The sequence below is a fragment of the Anabrus simplex genome, chromosome 3, assembly GCF_040414725.1.
Source record: "Anabrus simplex isolate iqAnaSimp1 chromosome 3, ASM4041472v1, whole genome shotgun sequence".
NCBI lineage: Eukaryota > Metazoa > Arthropoda > Insecta > Orthoptera > Tettigoniidae > Anabrus > Anabrus simplex.
The window spans coordinates 505,121,920-505,145,807 of NC_090267.1; the positions used below are offsets into that span (position 1 = coordinate 505,121,920).

General features: G+C 38.5%; 1 protein-coding gene across 1 annotated transcript in view; it reads right to left on the reverse strand.

Moving 5' to 3' along the window:
• The window catches only part of Spt20, a 338,912-nt gene that overhangs the window by 108,513 nt on the left and 206,511 nt on the right, over positions 1–23,888 (reverse strand). The window contains exons 12-14 of the mRNA XM_067143670.2: positions 23,125–23,259; positions 10,033–10,153; positions 3,442–3,527 (exon numbers count right to left, since the gene is read on the reverse strand). Of these exons, the coding sequence (XP_066999771.2) occupies positions 3,442–3,527; positions 10,033–10,153; positions 23,125–23,259 (342 nt within the window). The remainder of the gene's footprint in view (positions 1–3,441; positions 3,528–10,032; positions 10,154–23,124; positions 23,260–23,888) is intronic.

Here is a 23,888-nt window from a genome sequence, read left to right on the forward strand (position 1 = left end):
ATCTCATTTACAAAATAGCGATAAGCAACGGATACACAAAACACTACATAGATAGATTAATGAATAAAATGAAGAATAAACCTCAAACGCAGCTAGTAAAAGAACATAAAAAGAAGAACTTCGCCACCTTTACTTATAATAACGGGAATATTTACCAGATTACTAACATTTTTAAGAAATTCAATTTCAAAATTGCTTTTCGCACCAATAACAACAATCAACGTTTAATTTTCAATCATCAAAGCATTGCAAGTAATAACAAATATTTAAATTCCGGGATATATAGGCTTAAATGCTCAAATTGTGCCAATTCTTATATCGGACAAACAGGCCGTAATTTCTCAGTAAGATATCAAGAACATATTAATGCCGAAAAACACAGGAAGTACTCGGCCATGAGTCTTCACATGACCGAATATAAACACAATTTTACATCGATAGAAAGGGACTTAACCATTCTACGAACGCTAAACAAAGGTAAATTAATGAATATCCTTGAAAATATCTATATTGAAATTGATCAGAAGCGAAATCCCAACCAGAATGTTAACGAAATTACGGAAAATATAAATATATTATTAGAAGAGGCTACCAATTTAGATTCATCTAGAAAAACCATCAAAAAGAATCCCAACAAACAACCAACACACCTCCTTCCGATTAGCTCCACCCTACATAATTGTCCCCCTACCTTTCCTTCCGTTTCCCCTAGCCTATCACAACGCCACTCCTCAGTTAGCTCCACCCTACACAACATTTCACCCGCTCTCCTCACGTCACTTACCTCTCCTTCCAATACTCCCCGCCCACCGCAAGTACCTTACACACGTACACAGGACTCAGTCAGTTAACAACACGGCGTAAGGGAGGACGTTAAATACGACAAGACTGACTATAAGGTAATCAACTCCATTATCCTTCATTCTCGCGAACATACATTTTTAACAAGGTTTTCTCCTTAAAATATTTTCTATTTTACTCATTCTTTTCTCGTTTCAGACTCATTTCAATAATCCTACCAAAACTCAACTTCAACTACGGTTATTTTATCAAGAGTTCCCCCGATAAATACATATAAGAAAATCTTGTATTTCTTCAATTTATCTTCAAGATCAACAAAATGTACACGTCTCCAACATGAAGAAGAACCTCATCGCCGTTTTTAATTCGTCATTTGAACATTGACTTGTTGAATTTTTAACCAACATGAATGAACTTTATCTCATCATCATTATCATATGTTTTAATCTTCGAGCCATTTTATCATATCTTTTAGCTTTTGTATCATCATAACATCAATGTATTTTAATTGTCTTGCCATTTTATCAAATTTTAGCTGAAGATGTTCCATAATCGGAACGAAACATGTACTAGAGGTTATATGGTTTATATTATGTAATTAATAAGCCTATTATATAGAAATTGATAAGTATTGGAAGGTGGGAACCTACTCATAACTTAACCTTAGTTGAAATCTCTTCTGGCAATAGACCTCATGGAGGTCCTAAGAGGTGCTATAAGGACCAGTTTAAGCATACTATGAAGTTGACAGGTCTGAATCCACAAACCTGGGAATCGCTTGCTGAAGATCGTTCAACCTGGCGACAGATCATCCAAGGCGCTGTCAAGACGTTTGAAGGGAAAACGGCGCAGTTACAAAGAGGCCAAGCGACGAGCACGAAAAATCAGGGCAGCTCAACCACACCCTCCTCCAAGAATTCTGTGTGATCTGTGTGGTCGTTTGTTCCACGCTAAGATTGGACTGTTAAAAATTAAATAATTGAAAAAGAGGTTCAACCTATTCAATACATAAAAGAAAGAAATGTAGTGATTACATTCTTATTTAATAGTAACTATAAATGGGACCGGTTTCGACCCTAGTCCAGGTCATCGTCAGCCGTAAAAACATGTAAAACAATGCATATGAAAAAGAAAAAGATTAAGTGAACTCTGGATCGGTATAAGATGAAACATAAATTAACGATGGGGGTAGAAATTGTGAGTCACTTAAAAGAAAACAGTACGTAATATTAAGAAATTCTATTTTCCATGCCTTACAAATTTCCCACCCACATTTTCTACCTCCAATAACCCACCCTCCTAACCAACCCTAAACTACCCCTCCTTCATTTCCCTATCTTATCCTTCCTCAATACCATCTAACTTCAATTTCTTTTATTCTTTCTCTTATTTCACTATCACTCTTCCTCTGTTAATTTATTCTACCTTCTCTATATAAAAATAAAAATTAAAAAAATTTAAAAAAACATCGACATTCATTTTGGTTCTCCTCTTTCAAATTTTAACTCTTGTCTTGCGCCAACTTCGACTACTTCAATCATGACCTAAAATTTTTTCAATTTAAAAAATAGCGCACTGTGCATATAAGTTTTCATTTGTTTTCCGATATTGCGCTTTTTACTATATTTTTTTCTCTTTACAATTGTTTTTTCAAGTCAACTGTTTTCCAAGAACTTAGCAGGAGCACAAGTACTCATTCAATTATACTGATTTGCGTTGTATATTTCTATATATACGTACTTAACTTCCCGCAACCGAGACAAATACTGGACCTTCAGGATATTCTCCATTCTACTTTGGCGTTCGAGACCGCAGCGCATGACCTTGAATGTGCCGCGCTGATCACCGGGAGCTGGCGGTTTGCTTCTACAAATCTATTTGTCTGCGACTTCAAATTATTTATGATCTTCATATATTATTTGATAGTGTTGTGAATTTGTGCCTGACAGAGTGTGGAAACTGACCCATTTGACCGTTCTCCAATATTCATAAATATTGAGAGACCGCCTATCATTGCGTGTGCCATACTACCATTCTTAATATTACGTACTGTTTTCTTTTAAGTGACTCACAATTTCTACCCCCATCATTAATTTATGTTTCATCTTATACCGATCCAGAGTTCACTTAATCTTTTTCTTTTTCATATGCATTGTTTTACATGTTTTTACGGCTGACGATGACCTGGACTAGGGTCGAAACCGGTCCCATTTATAGTTACTATTAAATAAGAATGTAATCACTACATTTCTTTCTTTTATGTATTGAATAGGTTGAACTTCTTTTTCAATTATTTAATTTTTAACGTTAATACTTTCAATACGAAACAATGAAATTTTTATCTTTAAAAGATTGGACTGTTTAGTCACCGTAAACACATCCGCAGACAGCCTTGATTTCAGAGTGAACTGACACGGAAGAAGATTATACTCAGAAACAAGATAACGCCGATGACAGCAATATTCAAAACAAAAACCCTTCTTAAAATTAGGGTGTGGGTATTATTCAACTACAGGGATTATTCATGTATGTATGGTATTCATTTCTTACTTCTCTTGTAATTAAAAACAATTAGTATACCAGACATTAAGAGGATTAAAAATAATTACCAGTATTCAGATGAGAGATATGTAATCCTACCTGGCCTAATGACACAGAACCTCCAGGGCCAGTAGCACGCACATTCTGTTGGTTTAAACCTTTAACACCGGATGCCACCAGCTGAGCTGAAATCAACATTTCAGTTATTTTTACATCATAAAAGTTGAATAAAAATATGAAAGTCCCTCAATTCTATTAAACATGAACTTACAATGGCTACAAAACAGTGACTTTTGGGAACACAGATAAGATATTCCAAATATACACTGCATCAAATTAGCTGTGATCCTTTCTTTACAAATCAAGTGGGCAGCTCTTAACCTCTTAACTGGGCATGACGTATATACTCGTACGCTGAATGCTACAGGGTAATGGGCATGATGAATATATACGTACTCGCCTTTTACTGCGAATATCTCCTGGGTATGACGAGCTACTTTGCCGCGTCGTGTGTTGTCGTTTTAATCGATGTTTCTCCTGCTCGATGACAGCAAATATCACATGTCACGCTTCTTGAAGCTTATTTGTTTTTATTTTACAACTGTGCGGTGCTACTTGTCCGCAGTGGGCCAAACATGGCAGCATCTAGTTCAAAGCGTAAGTTGGAAACGCTCAAAGAAGACAAGATTATTCAACACTTAGAGAATGATTGTGACGATTTATCTTCTCAGAAATCCAAAGATGAGTTTGATACAGATGAAGGTGAAAGTAGTTCAGAGAATGAGAATGAAGAACAAGACGAACAACATGAAGGCAAAGTGCTAGGCATGTTTCAACCTTTCCCGCCGCGTGGTGTTTTACGTCAGATTTTGTATTTTCTGGTGCTAGTGGTGTAAATGTGGACTTCGACGATGAATCCAATGTGTTGGAATATTTTGAACAGATCATAGGATCTGTTTCAACTTATTGTCGAACAGACCAACGTGTATGCTAAACAGATTTTAGAAGCCCATCCAAACTTGAAACCACGGTCACGAGCGAGAGATTGGGTGGATACAAATCCAACTGAGAAAAAAACTCTAATTGGACTTCTAATGCTGCAGGGGATAGTTCATAAGCCAGAAAACAGTATGTACTTCTCAACACGGTAAAGTATCGCAACCCCTTACTTTTCGAAAATTATCTCTGGAGACAAATCACTGCAGTTCTAGTGAGGTAAATGATGTAACTGACCGTGAAGTTAATGTAAAATCTTTCACAATGTCACTAGCATGATGTGTAATTCGTAAACGTTCCTTTCTTTCATTTATTTTAATTTTAGGTGCTAACATATGAAAAAAACACTCAAATTTCAACCAGGTAAATGATCTTGCAGTTAATGAAAAATGGTTCAGAATGTCACATGCATGTTATGATATTTATAAATACCCCTTGCTTTTATTTATTTCAACTTTCAGCTGTAAAATACGGACCAAACTCTCAAATTCCAACCAGGTACATGAACTTGCACTTAATGTAAAAATGGCTGAACATTTCTCTAACATTAAAATTAATTAATTAAAACTCCTTATTTTACTTTTTGTACCACATATGAATGATATTAATGATATTACTAACTTTTCTGCCTATCCTGCCATGTAACAACAATCTGCTGCAAAAATACACAGGGCAGGTTACACCAAGCACATTAATAATACCCAGTTATGAGGTTAAAATGGGTACATTATTATCAAGCAGAAAGTTGCAGTATACTCCCTGGCACGTAAGGGTCCAACCTTACTCTTTCTCCCCTGTTAATACTGAAGGTAGTGATTTATAGTTATATTCTAACTGTTGGATTCAATTCAGTGTCGCTAACCATTCAGTTTAGGGATCCTACTTGCCGTTTATTTCGTGATTTGCGAAATTGCAACTGCCGTATTGTTAGAATCACTAGTGTTACATTTGCGGGTATAATTAAAGCATATTTTCTTTTTATGTGCGATTGTAAATCTGTTTGGGTAATACCACGTAAGTAGAATTGTGGCATGTTTGAATAATGTATTTAATAATGCAGTTGCTATGAAATGAAGAATGCAGCATTTTATTAATTATGGTCTTATTTCGTCCATTACTTATGTATAGAATTTGATTAGGATGTCTAAGAAGCAAATGGAAGGAAATTTTGTTCTAACCTGACCTTGGACTTTGGTACGGTTTGCAGACTTAGCCTTTGGGTACTCTTATTGACTTATGGCATATGTACATGCAATTATTACAGCGTGGTTTCACTTCAGTCCGACAAATAACAGCATATATCAAAATAAAGGAAGAAATATATAACAAATTGAGAGAGTGTACATATTTCCTTAATTCCTCATTAAGTTTAAAAACCGATTTAATTATGAATATTTTGATTGATCCTTTATTATCATTTATTCGGGTAAGGGAACCTCCATTATTGATACACTGAGGTTAGTTTGTTGAATGTGTCATGATTTCAATATGTAGCTAGTCAAGTTGGCAGCAATGATGAGCCATTAAAAAAAAAGAGACTAGAGTGACGATATTTTCCTTTTAGTGTATAGCCATTCGTGCCGAGTGCTATAGTTTACTTGTGAATTAAACCAGTCTTAGCTGTGAGCTTGCATCCGAGAGATAGTAGGTTCGAATCCCACTATCGGCAGCCCTGAAAATGGTTTTCCGTGCTTTCTCATTTTCACACCAGGCAAATGCTGGGGCTGTACCTTAATTAAGGCCACGGCCACTTCCTTCCAACTCCTAGGCCTTTCCTATCCCATCGTCGCCATAAGACCTATCTGTGTCGGCGCGACGTCAAGCTCCTAGCAAAAAAAAGAAACGGTCTTAAATCAACTGCTCATAGCTTTCCCACTTGATTTTCTTTACACTTTTGAAATCTTGGTGAAAAAATCTGAAATTCAGCAAAGGCACACCAGATCATCCAGTTCTGATTTGGCAGCAAAGCCACTTCGGCCATAGTGACAATTCAAGTGGACCAGTACAAAGAGGCTAGTTCCCAAATTGAGAACCCTTTGTTTTAAGCATGATGTGGTAGAATTACACAAGAGGGACCTTAGGTACAACAGCTGCAGTGTGCAGCAAACTACTTGAAGCTCAATGCTCTTATTTTGTTGCAAGAGACTTAGTTGTTAACTGCTGATGAGTTGTCTACTCTGGCTCATAGTGTAGTGACACTCCATTGGTCTAAATTTTCAGGGGGTGCACAGTGAAGAACCTCCCTTGCAACTGACAGGGGTTCCATCATTCTGATAAGAGCCTTGGCCAATTCATTTGTCACAAGGGGCAATCACACCTAACTGCACTAAATTCCAGGAACGAAAGCATATTTTATAAATTTCAGCCAATGGCAACAGCAGTCAATGCTGGTGGTATGGAAAATGTTGCAAGATTTAAGATATTTTACTAAAAAAGTACAGTAGAAGTCCACTATAGCAAGAATTCATAACAGCGAAAAATTTACTCGCTATAACGAACTGTCGTTAAATCCGATTTTTTGTATAAAAGGCGGCAAAACCTCCATACACACTAAGAACAGTATGAAACGGCGATCAGTTTGTTCAATTTTTCCTTCAAAAAATTTTAATCAGTCTTAGAAAGTGCTTTGTAAAATCGTATGAATGCCTTTCTTATATAGTACACATTTTAGACTATTTTTAGATGCCGAACACTGGCTGTAGTTATGGCATATTATTTTGCGGCTGCACTTTATTTCAGTGGGTTTAATAACCATTAACTTAAAATTGGCATCATAATTTTGAAGAGAACCCGTTGAAAATTTGCCGGCAATACCTATTCCATGCGTCTCTACAATACGATGATCCATCAGGAAAATATTCTTGATTACTATAAAACCGTTACTTTCACTCACCGTCAAATATAATTGGCTATCGCTACACGCACGTCTCACTTGCCGGCTTCGGCCAACTTCAGCGGCTAGCGATGTATAAGGCCTAATCGCGAACAATGAAAGTCAACGAACGAGTTCATTGTACTGCGGTATCGCAATTCTGCCCTTGCATTTTTTGTGCACATACCTCACAATTTCATCTGCGACTTCTTTAAAGCGTCCATGTTACGGACCACTGAATGTTTTTTTTTTTTTTTTTTTTTTTGTGCAGTAGACCTTTTCAAGCTATCCTTGTCTTCACGCTAACACCGAATATTGGGTTTAGTTAGGCCTATGCAGTATTTGCGGATGCACGATTATTCTGCATTTCCAAATGTTTAATAACCATTAACTTAAAATTGGCATCATAATATTGACGAGCACCCGCTGAAAATTTACCGGCAATACCTGTTCCATGTATCTTACTGGACGACGATCCGTCGTTAAATTATTCCTGCTATCTATAAAACTTAATTTTACTAAGCGTCAGGTACAGTAGACGCGTTATAACTTTGCTACTGAGTAGCCATGGCCTTTCTAAGAAGTCGAAGGCTCGCGTTTTTATGGCATTCTGCAGATTTGAGAAACGATTGTGTAGAGACTAATAGAATGTCATTCTCTCTTCACTATTTCCTGAGATCCAGTGACGTTACACATATGCACTGTACAACCAGTCGCTGCGGCTAGCGATGCATAATAAAGAGATGATCGTATATCGTTAACGAGTTTTGTGTGCAGGCGCGAGGGATAGGGGTTGAAAAGTAGCAGTGTGGTTACTATGGTAGTTGCAAAGGCTGCGAATGCAAGACAAACCTTGATTTTTCACATGAGATTCTGAGAAAAAAAATTGTCGTCCTGGATTCGGAGAAATACGGTATCACTCCACAGGCTTCTGTGGCAAACATTTCAGTTTTCTTCTTAGATGGCGTCACCTAACCTGACCGTATATGTATAATGAAAACATATTTCAAACGCACGTAAGAGAAATGATTACCTCCTCGCTAAAATTTACATGGGAACAGCCATTCCGAAATTTAACAAATGCGAGAAAATATAAACTATCCTCTGAAATCAGTGATGGTCTCTGCCATATCTAGAGGTGTATCACATTCTTACTTAATTTCAGTATATAACATTAAAATTAAGAGACCGTTTAATTCAGCCTTTATTTTTAACAAGTTAACAACTGCTATCGGCCACGTTATTTACGCATTTATTACGAAAACGTGTTATCCTCTTTCATTTCAAATTTCCTTTTGAGAACAGCAGTCAACGGGTATTACTAATCAACTCCAGCATCGCCTTCGAATGTCGATGCGAGATCTTGCAAATGCACATAGCGAGAAAACTATACTGTACCGAAGATGATCGATCACATTTTGTGGCAAACATTTCAGTTTTTCTTATTCAAACAGCGTTACCTAACGTAACTTAATTGTACTATATTTGTCGTGAATACATATGTATTTCTAGTGCCAGTAGAAAACACCCTTCTTGCTATAAAGTTACATGATAACAGCCTTTCTGAAATTTAATAGACGCGAGAAAATAGAAACTAACCTCTGAAATCAATAATGCATGCTGCCATATTTTGAGGTGTATTCCATCCTTAATTAATTGAAGTATTTAGCATCAAAATTAAGCGATCGTTTTCTCAGTCTTTATTTTTAACGCATTGACTCAAAGCTCCGGAAAGTACAATCTTGTGAACTTGTGACATGCAGCTTGTTACTACGATTTTAACGAAGGACGTTCTAATAATTTTTTTATGTTTAGACTAACACCTATATTGATATCCTCCTTTTACGACTTGTAAGAACAATCAGGATCCTGATTTTTCACCATACAGGTTTGAGTTTGAGGCTGATGATGCCCTTAATATAGGCAAAACATGTCCCTTAATATTTTATAATAATATTTAATTCTTAAAAAAGATCTCTCTGTACTGAATAAATGGATATTTAAAAAAAAAATAACACTTGTAACATACTTTGTATTTACGTACATTTCAATACGGACCTAACATGATAATTATAACGTGTAATTAACAACTGTTATCGGACACATAATTTACGCATTTATTACGCAGAAAGTTCTTTCATTTTGAATTTTCTTTACGGAACAGCAGTTCCTTCAAACGTCGACGAGAGAACTCGCTAGTGGACATAGTGAGGAAATTATACCGAAGGTGATCGATTGCATGCAACATAATCGCTGTGGTGCATAAATATCAGTAACGGAAAAAATCGCTCGTAATGACGGATGCGTCAGCGATAGAGTTCTCGCCGTAACCGAAGGATAACACACAGTTGAATATAGGAATTTCGAAGGGACCAGCAAAAATTGTAGTTATAGCAGGGCTCTCGTTATATGCCATACTCGCTAGAGTGGACTTCTACTGTACATATGTTATTAAAGGAAGGGTTGGTGGGTCCCTAGCACTGGCGAAACACGCACCTCTCTCCTGCAACTTCTGGCATCCCAACACAGCTTCAGAAAGTATTTCTGCTGACCAGTGCAATCTCTAACTCCAGGCATATCAGGAGAGGATTGCAGAATTCTACTGTTTGCATGTTATGCAGAAACTGCCATTAAAACAGCCATGACCAGAATTAAGACAAAAATGTACACTTTTGTTGATTTCCTAAGTGGATCCTATCTTTTCCACTGTTTATGGTTGGGTCCTAGCTGATATCTTCTTATGTTTTGAACTTGACAGGTTTCAAGATGTGCCTTCTCTAGGGAGTGTATTTCAAGAATAGTAGCTTTCAGTAGCAACTTACCAACAGGGAGAGAGAGAACTGAGCCTGTGGTCCCTGGGTTGGTATTAGTTAGCACCATTGTTGAATTGGAGCCCGCTGTTCCAATAGGTGAGGTAGCAGTTACAGCACTGGACGTCATCATCTGACACACAATCAACAGCAAATAAACTGAAGACCCTTGGATGAAATGGAAATCATATACTTAAAGTACACTGCTATAAATATTAAATTTAACTGTGGCCTTAGGAACTTCAAATTTATGTCATTGTGTTCAGAATAATCATGACTTTATACATGAGCCTTAAAGACAAAAGGGTTGAACCAAACAAAGAATTAATGAGTCGTACAGGGGTCGATAAAATATAAATGAGACTTGTTTTATACTCTTCACTAAATAAATGTACATAAAAACAGACAAAAAAAATGTCTTCATTGTTCCACTGCACTGGCAGTATTTTGATTCCTTCTTCATAAACATTTTTTTTGTATGGGTATATTCGAAAAGAGCTAAATGTGCAAAAACTAAATGACAAACTGGAACAGAACAGATTGAGGTGGTGTGGACAAAGCGGATGAAAGAAGGACAAATAACAGGGTTGAGGGGATGAGGGAGACCATGATTATGATGGATGGATTCTGTGAAGAACAGCATAGGACAACCTAAATTGGACTGGAACACAATGATGGATGAGGAATTGTGGAGAGACAGGACGAAGTGGAAAAGAACCATATTTGCCCCACCTGGTGTCAGCTGGAAAAGGGGAAATGATGACACAGCAAATTGCACACAAAAAATGTGCCTCTCCATTATTGGAAAATTTCTTTCCCCCTAAATCTATTTATTATTATTATTATTATTATTATTATTATTATTATTATTATTATTTTTTTTTTTTTTTTTTTTTTTTTTTATTTTTTTTAAAATATAACAACAGCAAGGTGGGTTCTAGTAGGATGCTGTATATTGAGTTTTGCACCATTTGGAGTAAATTATTACAGAAGTAACATTTACTAAAGAAGTCCATACTACAGAAGTAAATTACTACGGGAGTTATTTACTCCAGAAGTAACGTCGGAGAGTTGAAGTACAATTAGTTACTACTATAGAAGTAGCGTTCGTTACTCGCGGAGTAGTGTTGTGTTCGTGTATCTTCTTTAAAGAAATGTAAATGGATAAGGTTATGGTGCGATAGGAAACAGGGGAAAAACGAAAGCAAAAAAGATAAATGCTTGTTAACAGAGATATACGGTTTAAGAAACACAACATAAAGATGCTGGATAAGAAAAGAAATTCATGGAAAGCCGTGACAGAAGAATTCAATGCTTTGAGTGAAGGAAAACGCAGTGAAGAGCAAGTTAAGATTCTGTGGAAGTGGGAAGGACTTAAAAGTGAAGGCGGAAGCAAAGCAGAAAGTCATGGACACACGGAAAAAATAAAAACTGATGGTGGTTTCTTCATACACATCGCCTACATCCACAGTGAAATTTTCCAATTTTTCACACCAGGCAAATGCTGGGTCAATAATTTAAGGCCATGGCCGCTTTCCAATCTCTAGGCCTTTCTTACCCTATCGTTGCCATAAGACCTATCTGTGCCAGTGAGACGTTAAGCAATTTGAAAAAAAAGATAAATACCTCTTCCGATTTCTGAAAAGTTCATTGTTGTCATCGAGAGGGCGTAAAATGGGAATATGCGTGCAGTCATAGTCAATTACACCCACGGTGTGTGGAAACCTGCCAACGTGAAGAATATCCTTTTATTTTCTGAACAATAATCATCATTTGCAGGCGTACCTCCCTCTCAGCCTCAACTACTGCTTTAACCACGCGATGAACTATACGGCCAGCAGTTGTGCGGTAAGCGTTAATTAGATCAGCTGCAACTGTACTGTAATGTTCCAGTACGAAACACTCGTAGGGCACATAGCAACTGTAATTTGAGAGATACAACAAGATTAAGACAGGAATTCAGCTGTAAGTGATCTCCAAGTAGATTTAGAAGGGAAGTAAAGGATTCCTTCCTAAAACCAAAAACGTTCCTGAAACTCTCCGTGTGCACATTATACGACTGTCGCCTTTCACGCACTGTAAGCCTATGCACTATTCCATTTCCCGTAATTTTCTGCATCAAGATCGTCTATATAATCTAAGTAATCCATAAACACGTTTGAAACGTCTTTCCTCTCATATACGGCACGATATTATCGTTAGTCAACAAGTCTAAACATAGCTTACTCCATGCACAACGTGAGAGTAAATTCTAACCTATATTCGTGCGTTATTTACTTCTTTAGTAATATACCAGAAGATGGTGCTCTCAAAATTTTACTCTTGTAGTAATTTAGTCCAGGAGTATCTGAAAGGACTAAAATAATTCGGAAGTAATTTACTCTCGTATGGAAGTCGCCGAATGCTGACTTCAGGAGTACTTTACAACAGAGGTAGAACTTACTCTTGGTTGGTGCACGCCACCCTTAACATCTCAAAAGAACCTTGCCAGCAGAAAAACAAATTTCTGTTTTCACCAGAACTCTTTCCACTTTTGCATGCCACTTCATACCTGACATCTTCGTTTCAGGTATATCGTTGCATGAGTGAGGTTAGAGGTTTCTGCCCAACCTTCATAAAAGAACTTGCGCCATCTGTATATCTGAAGCTTCAAAAGCGAATGAGTATCAAGATGCACATGCAATCAATTCAAGATTTCCCAGGGGGTTTAAGAGCTTCACATGCTAAAAACGTAACAATTATGCGTTGCACAACAGACACATGCACCTCCTGTTCACTCATCGCGATAACGTTAAGAGAAGTGATTGTAGAAGCAAGCGTGCAATGTAGACTGCACCTAAGCACTCTTACGAACTGTGTGTCAAAGTGCACTGTACCAGTTTCAAATATTTAATTCATCTTCGATCAATTTAACTACGTACTTCATTCACACTGAACATATTTGTAAGTGATGGTCATGAACAAAATGCTTTATTGCAGTCTAAGAATTTTGAATTATGTAACTGAAATGTGTTCACCCTTTCAACCTTGGTCAGTTAGTATCTACACGGTGGGCGAGAAGTTCCCATACCCCTGTAACTGTTTAGTATCTGTACGTTCCCCATCATGTTGTAAACACAGTTCTATACGCACCAATGTTTTTTTCACATATTTCTGAGCATGTCCGGTGTTACAGAGTGAAGTGAATCCTCAACAGCATTGTGCAGTTCTTCGTTTGTAGCATAACGACATGCCTTTATGACTCCCCATAACGAGTTGTCAGGTGTGGTGAGGTCAGGACTGTTGCTAGTGAACCATGACCTATCCACAGTCCTGAGAAATGTTTGTTTAGGAACTCACGCATTGCAAGAGCGTAGTGACCAGGCACTGCGTATTGCTGCATTCTGTGAGGCCCCTTTACTCAAATTGGGGTATTAACCAGGTTTGTAACATGTGTAAATAATATGCGCCATTCACAGTCTTTTCAAAAAAGTACGACTAAAGCAGATGCTGCGATGTCATCGCTGTCCATATCATTACATGTGGCGGGTTCCTTTCCAACTTAACTCTGTAATGAGGACTCCCTTTGGTCCATAAGACAACATTTCCAGCACGTGACCTGCGATAAATAGCACATTCATCTGAAAACATAACCTTGGCATGGCTCACTGCATTTGGGAATTTAGTTAACAAAGCATGGCATGCTAAAACGCACTCATTCCAGTCTCTATCCGATATCTCGTTTATGAACCTCGTTTGAAAAGGTCTGAACTTAAGGTCTTGCACAGTTGTCTTCGATATGCCGAGTTCTGAAGCACGTTTATGCGTCGACTTCATAGGAGATTGTTCTATCGACGCACAGGCCCCAGCATGTTTCTTCTCAAAACATCTTTCTTGCACTCCGCGGCCTGTTTTTAACACTGCCGGAGGCAAAAGGACGTCTGTCCCAATGGAAAAGTGTTGCTTTTCGTGGTGGAGACTTATTAAATCTTTCCTGAAATGCTCCCATAATCTGTCTCATTGTCTGCCCTGTGTGTTGTCATTTGTGCACCTCACACACTTGGCACTAACCGCTCCTCAATAGTGTAACTCTTACTGGTCACATCTGCCATGGCTTCACACTAACACTCGACTGCGACAATATATACTCCAACACTTGATTCCAACAATAAATTAATAAGAAGTAATATGGCTACCAACCTGCATAAATAACATTTGATACTAAACAGTTCCAGGGGTATGGAGACTTCTCGCCCACCCCGTATAAGCAGGGTTGTGATTTTATGGCAATTATTTTCCCCTTATTTCAGTGCTTAAAATGGTTTGATTACAGAGAATATTTCATGCAAAAGCAAACAATTTTGTGTATATTTCACACCCTGAAAAAAAAAAAAAGAAAAAAAAAACCAGTAAAATTTAACTGCAGCCGATTCAGAAGATTAGTAGTTAGAAACAAGCATCCTGATAGGAACCTGAGAGGCAAGTGGAGGAGCAGAAGGTACGTGCACAGAAGAGAGGCACAAGTATGGATCCGCTAAAGTGAAATTCGTATTTAAAATATTTTAAAATATTAATTAGAAATGAAGTTCAAGTTAAAAAGAAAACTACAACCTTTCTGTAGGTTTTGAATAGCTAACATCAATTACGTGCTTACTTGTGTTCATCCATGTAGAGGCTAAGAGTGTTTTGTAACTAGTGCGAGATAAAGACACTCTACGATCAGAAAATACGTGTTTGTATGCAGAAAAATATTCTTTCACGGATGACATTTGTCAGTGGAAATCACGGAAGCTGCAGAGACTATGAAGAAAAATTGTGGGTACTTCAATCATGCTGTCAGAATACTATTCATACAGTTGCTTTCACCATTTTCTCCTGCATGTTCTTTCGCAAGCTTTCGAAGTGCTTGATATCCTTTCAAAAGTTCTATTTTAGAATACCATATATAGTTCCGAATGCCTCTAACTTTCTCTAGCAGACAGTTGTCAACCGAATTACCAAGAGAAGACGGAATGTAGCTGGAGTTCTGAACAGTTTCTTGCAGGATCTTCTTCACAAACTACGTGAGTTTTACAATAGTTTTTGGTGCCATGCTGGAACCTACTTTTAAGCGATCATTGCCTGTCATAACTTGGGGCAGCGAGAATATCTGTGACAGAATCACAACACTCCTTTCAAGTCTATCAATCTTGGGGTATAATTTATGAGCTTAGTTGATAGGATACTTCTCCCAAATTGGTTATCACATCCACAGCAAATGTAGCTTCATATTTGATCAGCTTTCTCGAAGTTATGTCACTATAATATGAAAGTGCTTCAGAATCAGAACTGTTTTCCAGCTTTTTGAAATATCCGAATACATTCCCAAATATTCTTCTAAGTAGAAAACTCATGTCATCCAAGAGACCAACTAAGCAATTACAAGTGACGAAAACAATTTCAGGGATTTTTCATTGTTTGGGTATTTCTTCTTTAAATATCGAAAATAACCATGTTTACACTTTCATGAATTGCATTTTTGGTTAGAAGGACACCTTCATTAAGACCTTAGAGCTCATGCCATGAATTTTGGCAAGCCTATCAAGCTTATAGGCCCAGCACTGAACATGTGTTATGGCTTTCCAGTTCATTCAAATAGCCACCAGAAGCGCTAGGGTATCAACTGCATTCAGTTTCATTTAACTCCAACTCCAAGCCTTCTTCTAGAATATTCTAGATGTGGTACTCAATAAACCAAATGAGCTCTGTAGAGAAAGTAAAGTGACAGATAGCATAAGTGATCACAAAGATATTTTGTCATCGTTAACAATACAGGGTCTCTCTTATAAACCCACACCATCCAGTGGCGCTTTTACTCTCGGAAACCAGGAGGCGCGTGAATAGTTCTTGACCTTGTAAGGAGCATGCACGTGTTCGACCTAACACCAGCAGCCAGTCTGAATCTCACCTGATAACATCGTGAGACAGCTATCATTGCAACACCGTATTTTCGTAAAAGTTATGTGACGGCTTGAAGTTATGTCACTACAATCTGAAAGTGCTTCAGAATCAGAACTGTTTTCCAGCTCTTGAAATATCTAACTACATCCCCCAAATATTCCTCTATGTAGAAAACTCATGTCATCCACAATGTATAACTGCATTTTTTTTTTTGCTTTACGTCGCACCGACACAGATAGGTCTTATGGCGACGATGGGACAGGAAAGGGCTAGGAAGGAAGCGGCCATGGCCTTAATCAAGGTACAGCCCCAGCATTTGCCTGGTGTGAAAATGGGAAACCACGGAAAACCATTTTCAGGGCTGCCGACAGTGGGGTTCGAACCTACTATCTCCCGAATACTGGATACTGGCCGCACTTAAGCGACTGCAGCTATCGAGCTCGGTAACTGCATTTTCTTCATAATCTTTTTATATGTCTGTTATAATGTAGTGGTTGATTACCATTCCTTATCACATTCCTCAACAGTTGCTATAAACCCATCCTGTAGGCTGTTTTATTTTTATTTACTAATTCCACCCATCATCATTTCTTTTTAAAAACTTTCTGTCTATCAACTCGACAGGTATGCGACGCACTTGTTCAGCAATTTCCTAGTGAAGTGCCACCTTCATGAGCACAGATTAACGTAATTGTAAATAAATTTGAAACTACTGGCTCAGTGCTCAATAAAAAACATGCGCGCACACAAACAGTTTTAACAGAGGAAAAGCTAGAGGACATTGTTGCGAATCTTGAATGGTCACCAAAAAAATCACTTACAAAATTAGCACAAGTAACGGTTTTGGTTTCTTCTGCACACAGAACTACAAAGCTGTTACACATCAAACTGTACAGGTTTACATGGACCCATTGTTTAAAACCTGCTGATCCAGCCACAAAAGTGAGATATTGTGAACGGTACCTTGCATTACTGAATGATCATTTATTCGATCCACAGCTTGTGTTGTTCTCGGATGAGACCTGGTTTCATCTTAACCCATTCACTACCAAACCTGTATATATATGTTTTGTTGCAGTGTGTACTTCACCGATCTCACAAATGAACGTGATATCGCGTCATGTTTTGAGATTCCATGGAAATGCTTAAAGAAGTTCTGTACTGAAGACATACCACTCCATTTCGCGTGTTTTGAAAGCGATCTGGTGTTATTTCAGCTTCGTTAGACTGGAACATCTTTTCCGAAAATGTGTAGCCATCATGGCGTCTTGAAGTATACATTCATCTCTTGTTGACGAAGAAATTGAATGTTTCGTCATAAATAGTGATTCTGGAGAGCTATATTTTGATAATGAAGGTGGAGAATGTCTAAGTGGCGATATTGAACTACAAGAAAGTGCGAGACAAAATAGTAATGATGAATCTCATGCGGAATTGTCACCCTTTCCTCAAATAAATTATTTTTTCCCCAAATGTAAATGATTTTGGTAATACCAGTTCTTGGATCAACAATATTTCAGTAATAGGATCACCGAGCAGAGTAGCAGCGCGTATTAACATGCAACGTTTATGGAGCCAAGTTCTGCACTCGGCAGGCGAGTGGATTCGAACCCCACCGTCAGCTGTCCTGAGAATTTTTTTTTTGTGGTTTCCCTTTTGCACTCCCAAGTAAATGCTGGGAGAGTTCCTATTCATAAACCACAGCTGTTTCCTTCCACTTCCTTACCCAGTTTCATTCACCATAATTCATTTCATATTCATTATCTTCTCAACTGAGGTTTGTGTCGGGAAGGGCATCCAGTCGTAAAAATACGGTGTAAAATATAATCGCACTTCATCCCCGACACCGTATTGGGCTGCAGGGCTAAGGGGACTATATGCATTCAATTAATAGTATCAGTAAATATGTACCTGTCAAAGTGCTCCTTCCTTAAAAAAAACCCGGCCCACAGGGCTTGGCTGGTCATCAAAACTCGGCAGTGAAAAAGTTAATGGTTGTGTGAACAGTCATAACTCTCGCTATTGGTGTGCAGAAAATCTTAATGGTGTTTATGAAGTCCCTCATTATGAAGGATGACACTTCCAGCATCTTTTATAAGGTAAGATTTCACATAAGATTGTATACACCCTTAAAGCAGGGCGGCCGCGCGTGACGTAAGTTGGGCTGAGGCGGGTGCTGTGGCGCGGAGTACAAACACTGTGTGCTCGGTCTGGGTTTATAAAAGATCCCTTGTATATGCGACAGAAAGGAAGGTTGTAAAAGTAGGAATTTTAAGCACTACCATATGGTTGATAGACAGGGACGAGGGAGTTTTTAAAAATAAATTATGATGGGTGGAATTAGTAAAAACAAAACAGCCTACGGGATAGGTTTATAGCAAATGTTGAGGAATGTGATAAGGAATGGTAACTAACCACTACATTATAACAGACAAATAAAAAGATTATGAAGAAAGTGCAGGTTGGAAACAAATCGAGTTATACATTGTTTTCAAGGCTAAGGAAGACCCAAAGAGGCTGAAACATGCATCTTTTAAGTCTTAATTCATAAATTTTCTTTCAAAGATATGTACTGACTATACTGGACCATTTATTTACATATTTTCCTATACTATACAGTTAATATGGAACAACGCTAGCATGAGATTCTTATATTGCAAACTACTTTCAGGGCTACCGACAATGGGATTCGAACCCATTATCTCCCGAATGCAAGCTGACAGCCTCGTGACCCATACTACACAGCCTATCACTCGGTATACACTAAAGTTATGTTAGCAGGGAAGAAACATAAGAAGATTGAGTCAGGTAGAAACAGCTGGATCAATTCAAGTATTTAAGATGAATATTCTCCCAGGTTGCCTGGTGCATTTCTTGATGGATACAGTACTTTTGTATCCATCTCTTAGCACAGGCCAGAGTAAAGTGTAACTTCCACCGAAGTCCCAGTCTCATCCATGGCAGTGACAATATGGAAGCTGCTCGGGTATGGGTGGTGCTGAGTAATGACATTCAGAGCACGACTAGTGCATCTGAGTGTTATGAAAGGTGTTGCTCATAGGGTCAGTCGTGCTGCAATAGCACTTTCTGACCCAGTGAGGAAAGCAATGGCAAACTACCTCACTCCTCGTCTTGCCTAGTACGCCTCATTTTGGTGCTGCCATTGGTTTTTGCGGTTTCCTTATAACCGCATGACCTTTAGTGGTGCTATTTGAGGATCCAACCAGCCTCTGGGCTGATGACCTAACAGACAGACATTCTCCCAGGATGGTAGTATGGAAAGCGAAATTGAATCTAAGTGGAGCAAAGCCAATGCCGTGAGTTTGCAGCTGAGATTAACAGCATTCTCTAAGAAAGAAGTCAGCTCTCGGATGAAATTACACCTGTTCTGTTTTCAGACCGACTTTGGAGCATGGGAGTGAAAGTTGGTTGAACTCGTAAGTTGGAAACGATAGACAGGAAGGTAGGGAGAACAATTGCTGGTAGAAAGATGAAAGAGGACGGTATTTAGAATGCGGAGTTAAAAGGCTAAACTAGGTATAAATTCCAAGAATGGAGCTGTGCATATAAACTATTAGATTGTGGGGTCATGGGAGGTGAATGGAGGAGCTAGGTTACCTAGAATAGTGAACTTTCATGGAAGGAAAGAGAAGCAGAGGGAAACAAAGGTGTTGGTGATTTAATTTATTGAAGGGGTGTAGATTTAAGTGAGGCAGTGATGGTGGTGATTATTGTTTCAAGAGGAAGTACAACTAGGCAACCATCCTCTATTAACACTAATCAGAGAGAAAAAACTGGAAGGGGTCCGACACTTCGAAAAATGAAGGTATCTGCCAAAGAAAGAAAAGAGCGACGAAGGGCATGAAATGAGAGGCTCTCTAGGCCTCGAATGCTTAAATACCGTTGGTGTCAGAAAAGAACAAGAGTTGACCAAGGAAGGTTGGATAGGAAAGATGAAAGCAAGGAGTCTGGCACGAGTTTCCCGAAGCAATGCCAGGACTCATCAGAGGGCCCCATGGTTGCCAAGCCACGCTTCCCAAGTTAAGAGCACTAGGGGCAATTAAGTGAGGCCACAGAGTATTGTGGAGGCAGAGAGTTACCGTATTTCACGGCATAATCGTCGCACTTTTTATACCAAAATTTTCGAAAAAAATTGTACGGTGCGACCATTATACGATGAATATTTAATACCAGTATTTGTATTACTCAAAAATGTATTTATAACTAAATTGTATTTGATACAAATTTAAGATGCACGTAATACTCGCGTTTATACATCAAAATAATTAAAATAGTCTAAAACAAAATTCATAATTTTTCGCAACAATTCGGCGAACGTTTTTCCAACCTGAAAATAAAAATGAACGTATTAAGTTAATTTGTCATTAATTTGAGTATTAAAGTTAAAATATTACACTTGCAAAAAATTATCGCTTTGTTGTGAAATGCGGACTTACCCGTACGCAATTTATTCCAAATCTTCGGTGTCGCTATCGCAGGTTTCGCTATCTGATGCGCCGTCCTCGCCTCTGTTAATACCAGTATCAGATTCTTCGTCTCCCTGCCACACTGCGTCATCTTCGGAACCGTCTAGTGCATTCGAAATCCCAATCCTTTTGAAGCTCTTGGAGACTAGTTCAGGTGGTATAAGATCCCAACTCTTCTTCACCCACGAGCATAACAGGTCCAAGGGTGGACGCCTGATATTTCCGGCGGGCGTCAATTGCTGATCGCCGCTCATCATCCACTCGTTGTAAAATCGACGTAAGTGGTCTTTAAAGGGTTTATTAACACATACGTCTAGTGGCTGCAAAGCAGATGTTAGGCCACCAGGATGACTATCTGTCGTGTCTTATTTGTAGTGAGAATTTGCTTCACTTCGTTCACGAGGTGACCTCGCAAACTATCTAAAACAAGCAGAGCTGGTTGTTTTAGTAGTGCACCAGGTCTTCTATTCCACACAGTTTTAACCCAGTCCAGCATGAGTTCTACGTCCATCCAACCCTTTGGTTGCACTCGTACATGAATTCCACGGGGAAACTGTATATTCTTAGGCATCGTTTTCCTCTTGAAAATGATGTAAGGCGGCAACTTTCTCCCGTCAGCTGTAATGGCTAGCATTGCCGTGCATCGCAACTTCTCACTACCGCTGGTTTTCATTAATACACTCCGTGATCCTTTTAGCGCAATAGTGCTGTTGCGAGGCATATCAAAAAAGATTGGAGTCTGATCGGCATTACCGATTTGAGAAAGCAAGTACGAAGTTTCCTTGCGCAAATGTATGACAAATCGGTGAAAATTTACAATCTTGTCCGTGTAATCAGCAGGCAACTTTTGGCTTAGTGTTGTTCTCCTTCGCACTGACAGATTGTGTCGTCGCATGAACCCCTTAATCCACCCACGAGTCGCCTTAAACTGAGTTACCGGTATGTTGTGTTTGCGCGCTACCTCCTGTCCCTTAATTTGTAACATTTCATATGATACACTGCAGCCATTGTTACGTATTTCACTGACGTACCTAAACACTTCTTCGTCAATTATAGGAAACTTCCCTGTTTTAGGACCTCTAAACGCGCGTCTAGAAGGGTTTGTGATTTTTAGCTTGTTTTTTTTACTTTCCGCCAGTCACGCACCAACTTTTCACTCACAGAAAATTTTCTTTCTGCAGCTCTGTTCCCGTGCTGTTCAGTGAAGGCAATTACGCTTAGATTGAAGCCCGCAGAATAGTTTCTATATTTACCCATAATCGCTTATAAATGCTTCACACGTTAATGTTTTGCGATATAAATGACTTTCCGTAATTGTTCACTATTAAAACAAATTATTTCTGCAAACACCCAAAACACAAATTAAAAACAAATTCTCACGCACACATGTCTACAGTAATCACGTAAATCTGAAACAAATAAATGCATCTGTGATCTGTCCATTCCAGAGCAGCCAATACTGTTAGGCAGCAAGGAAGCATGCAACAATTTATCAGTTTAGCTCGTTGGTTGCGACACACTACTGCGCTTGCGCAAAGCTCGCAAACCGGAGCTCTAGCTAGCGCGGTGTAGATCTACTGTATTCCGAGACGTCAGTAAAAAACATTCATTTTTTTCAATTTCTTTTAAACATACGGTAATTAGGTTAATATTTCTTCCCAGTTATTGATGATTTTACATTACATTACTGACGAGTTTATAAAATAAAACTTTAATAGCATTGGATAATAATTATCTTGACTGCTTGGATAAAAGTTTTCATCCCATGCCCGGACACTTATGACGTAGTAGTAAGATAAGAGTCTAGCGATGACAACTGAGACATCGTAAATAATTCGGCTGAATAATTCCGTGGAAATCTGCGTTATCGTCTTGGATTTCACTTCGTGCGCAATAACACAGGAGCCGGCCCCATGGTGTAGGGGTAGCGTGCTTGCCTCTTACACGGAGGCCTCGGGTTCAATTCACGGCCGGGTCAGGGAATTTTACCTGTATCTGAGGGCTGGTTCGAGGTCCATTCAACCTACCTAGCCGGTATTTCCTGGCGACGTTGCCGATAAGCGATAACTTACAGCCTTACGTATTTCAAATGGGAACTCATAATATGTAGGTGGTGAATAAATAGTACACTGTCTCGCGACCACGTTGTCAAACTGCCGATAGCCTACCGGTAAGCATAATATGTAGGTGGTGAATAAATAGTACACTGTCTCGCGACCACGTTGTCAAACTGCCGATAGTCTACCGGTAAGCCATGCGTCGTACATATACCGGTATTATTTATTTATACGTTGTGTAACATGTCGCAAACGTGACTGTGTTGCCAAATTGCCCATAAACCATACACGTATTTAAATTGCGCATTCATGTGCAACTTACGTTGCAGTTCCATTTACCTTTTAACCAGATTAGTGAACAAAATTTGGACGTGCGACGATTATGTAATTAAAGGTTTAAAGTCCGATTTTTGTATTGAAAATAAAGGATGCGACGATTACGCGGTGGCGACGATTATGCCGTGAAATACGGTAATTTACAAAGGCTTGCAGACTGACACTGAAGGGCATAACAGTCCATAATGAAGATGCATTCATGTACGTACAATTGAATATCTCAACACACATACGAAACACGTACAAAATTCTGTAGCGTCCAATGAATGCTGCTTACTTGGATACGTTACAAAGGTTTAACCTACCGAGGCGATGGCAGTACAAGTTGCTGTAGGTGTGGTGACTGGTATTGTAGTCACTATGACACTAGCAGGATGTGCCGATTGTGTGGATACGTTGAGAGACAGAGATATGGGTTCTGCTAAACCTGGGAAAGAAACCTGAAAAAAAAAAAAAACAGATCAAATGGCAAGGGTGAGAAAGAAAGACACTATGGAATGGATGATTGTATTAACACAATGAGTTCTAGCCCATTTGGTTCCAAAATAAACAGCCTTTTCAGAACTATATCAAATCAGTTCACAGAGTTTTTGTGTACATAATGGAAAACCATAATCATATTCTGAGAGAATGATGTTTTAGAAAGTAAGAATCAGGTGTTAACTCTAATATTTAATTTTCTAAATTATTTGAAAAAATATAAAATTATGATGAGGAAATATGCATAATAAGCGTAATCAGAACTATCGATCACTTCCTCGATGGCATGCTCTATTTCATTATCAGTCCAAGAACATATAGTATTCATGACATATTTATGAAGAAATACAAGTGAATAAAATGAGAACACATGGAAAACAGTTTCCTCAACTTACATCAAGATGACTCAAGGAGAACATCTTGGCACAGGGTGTCTTGTATTTCTAATATTCTCTAACAAGTCAACAGATCACAGAACACAAATCAGCAGCAAAAACCAAACCTGAATTCTGCTCCTACAAGTTAATTTACAACACAGGAAGTGTATCCTCAACCTATACTTGGGCATGGGATGTGCAAGAGTTTCACG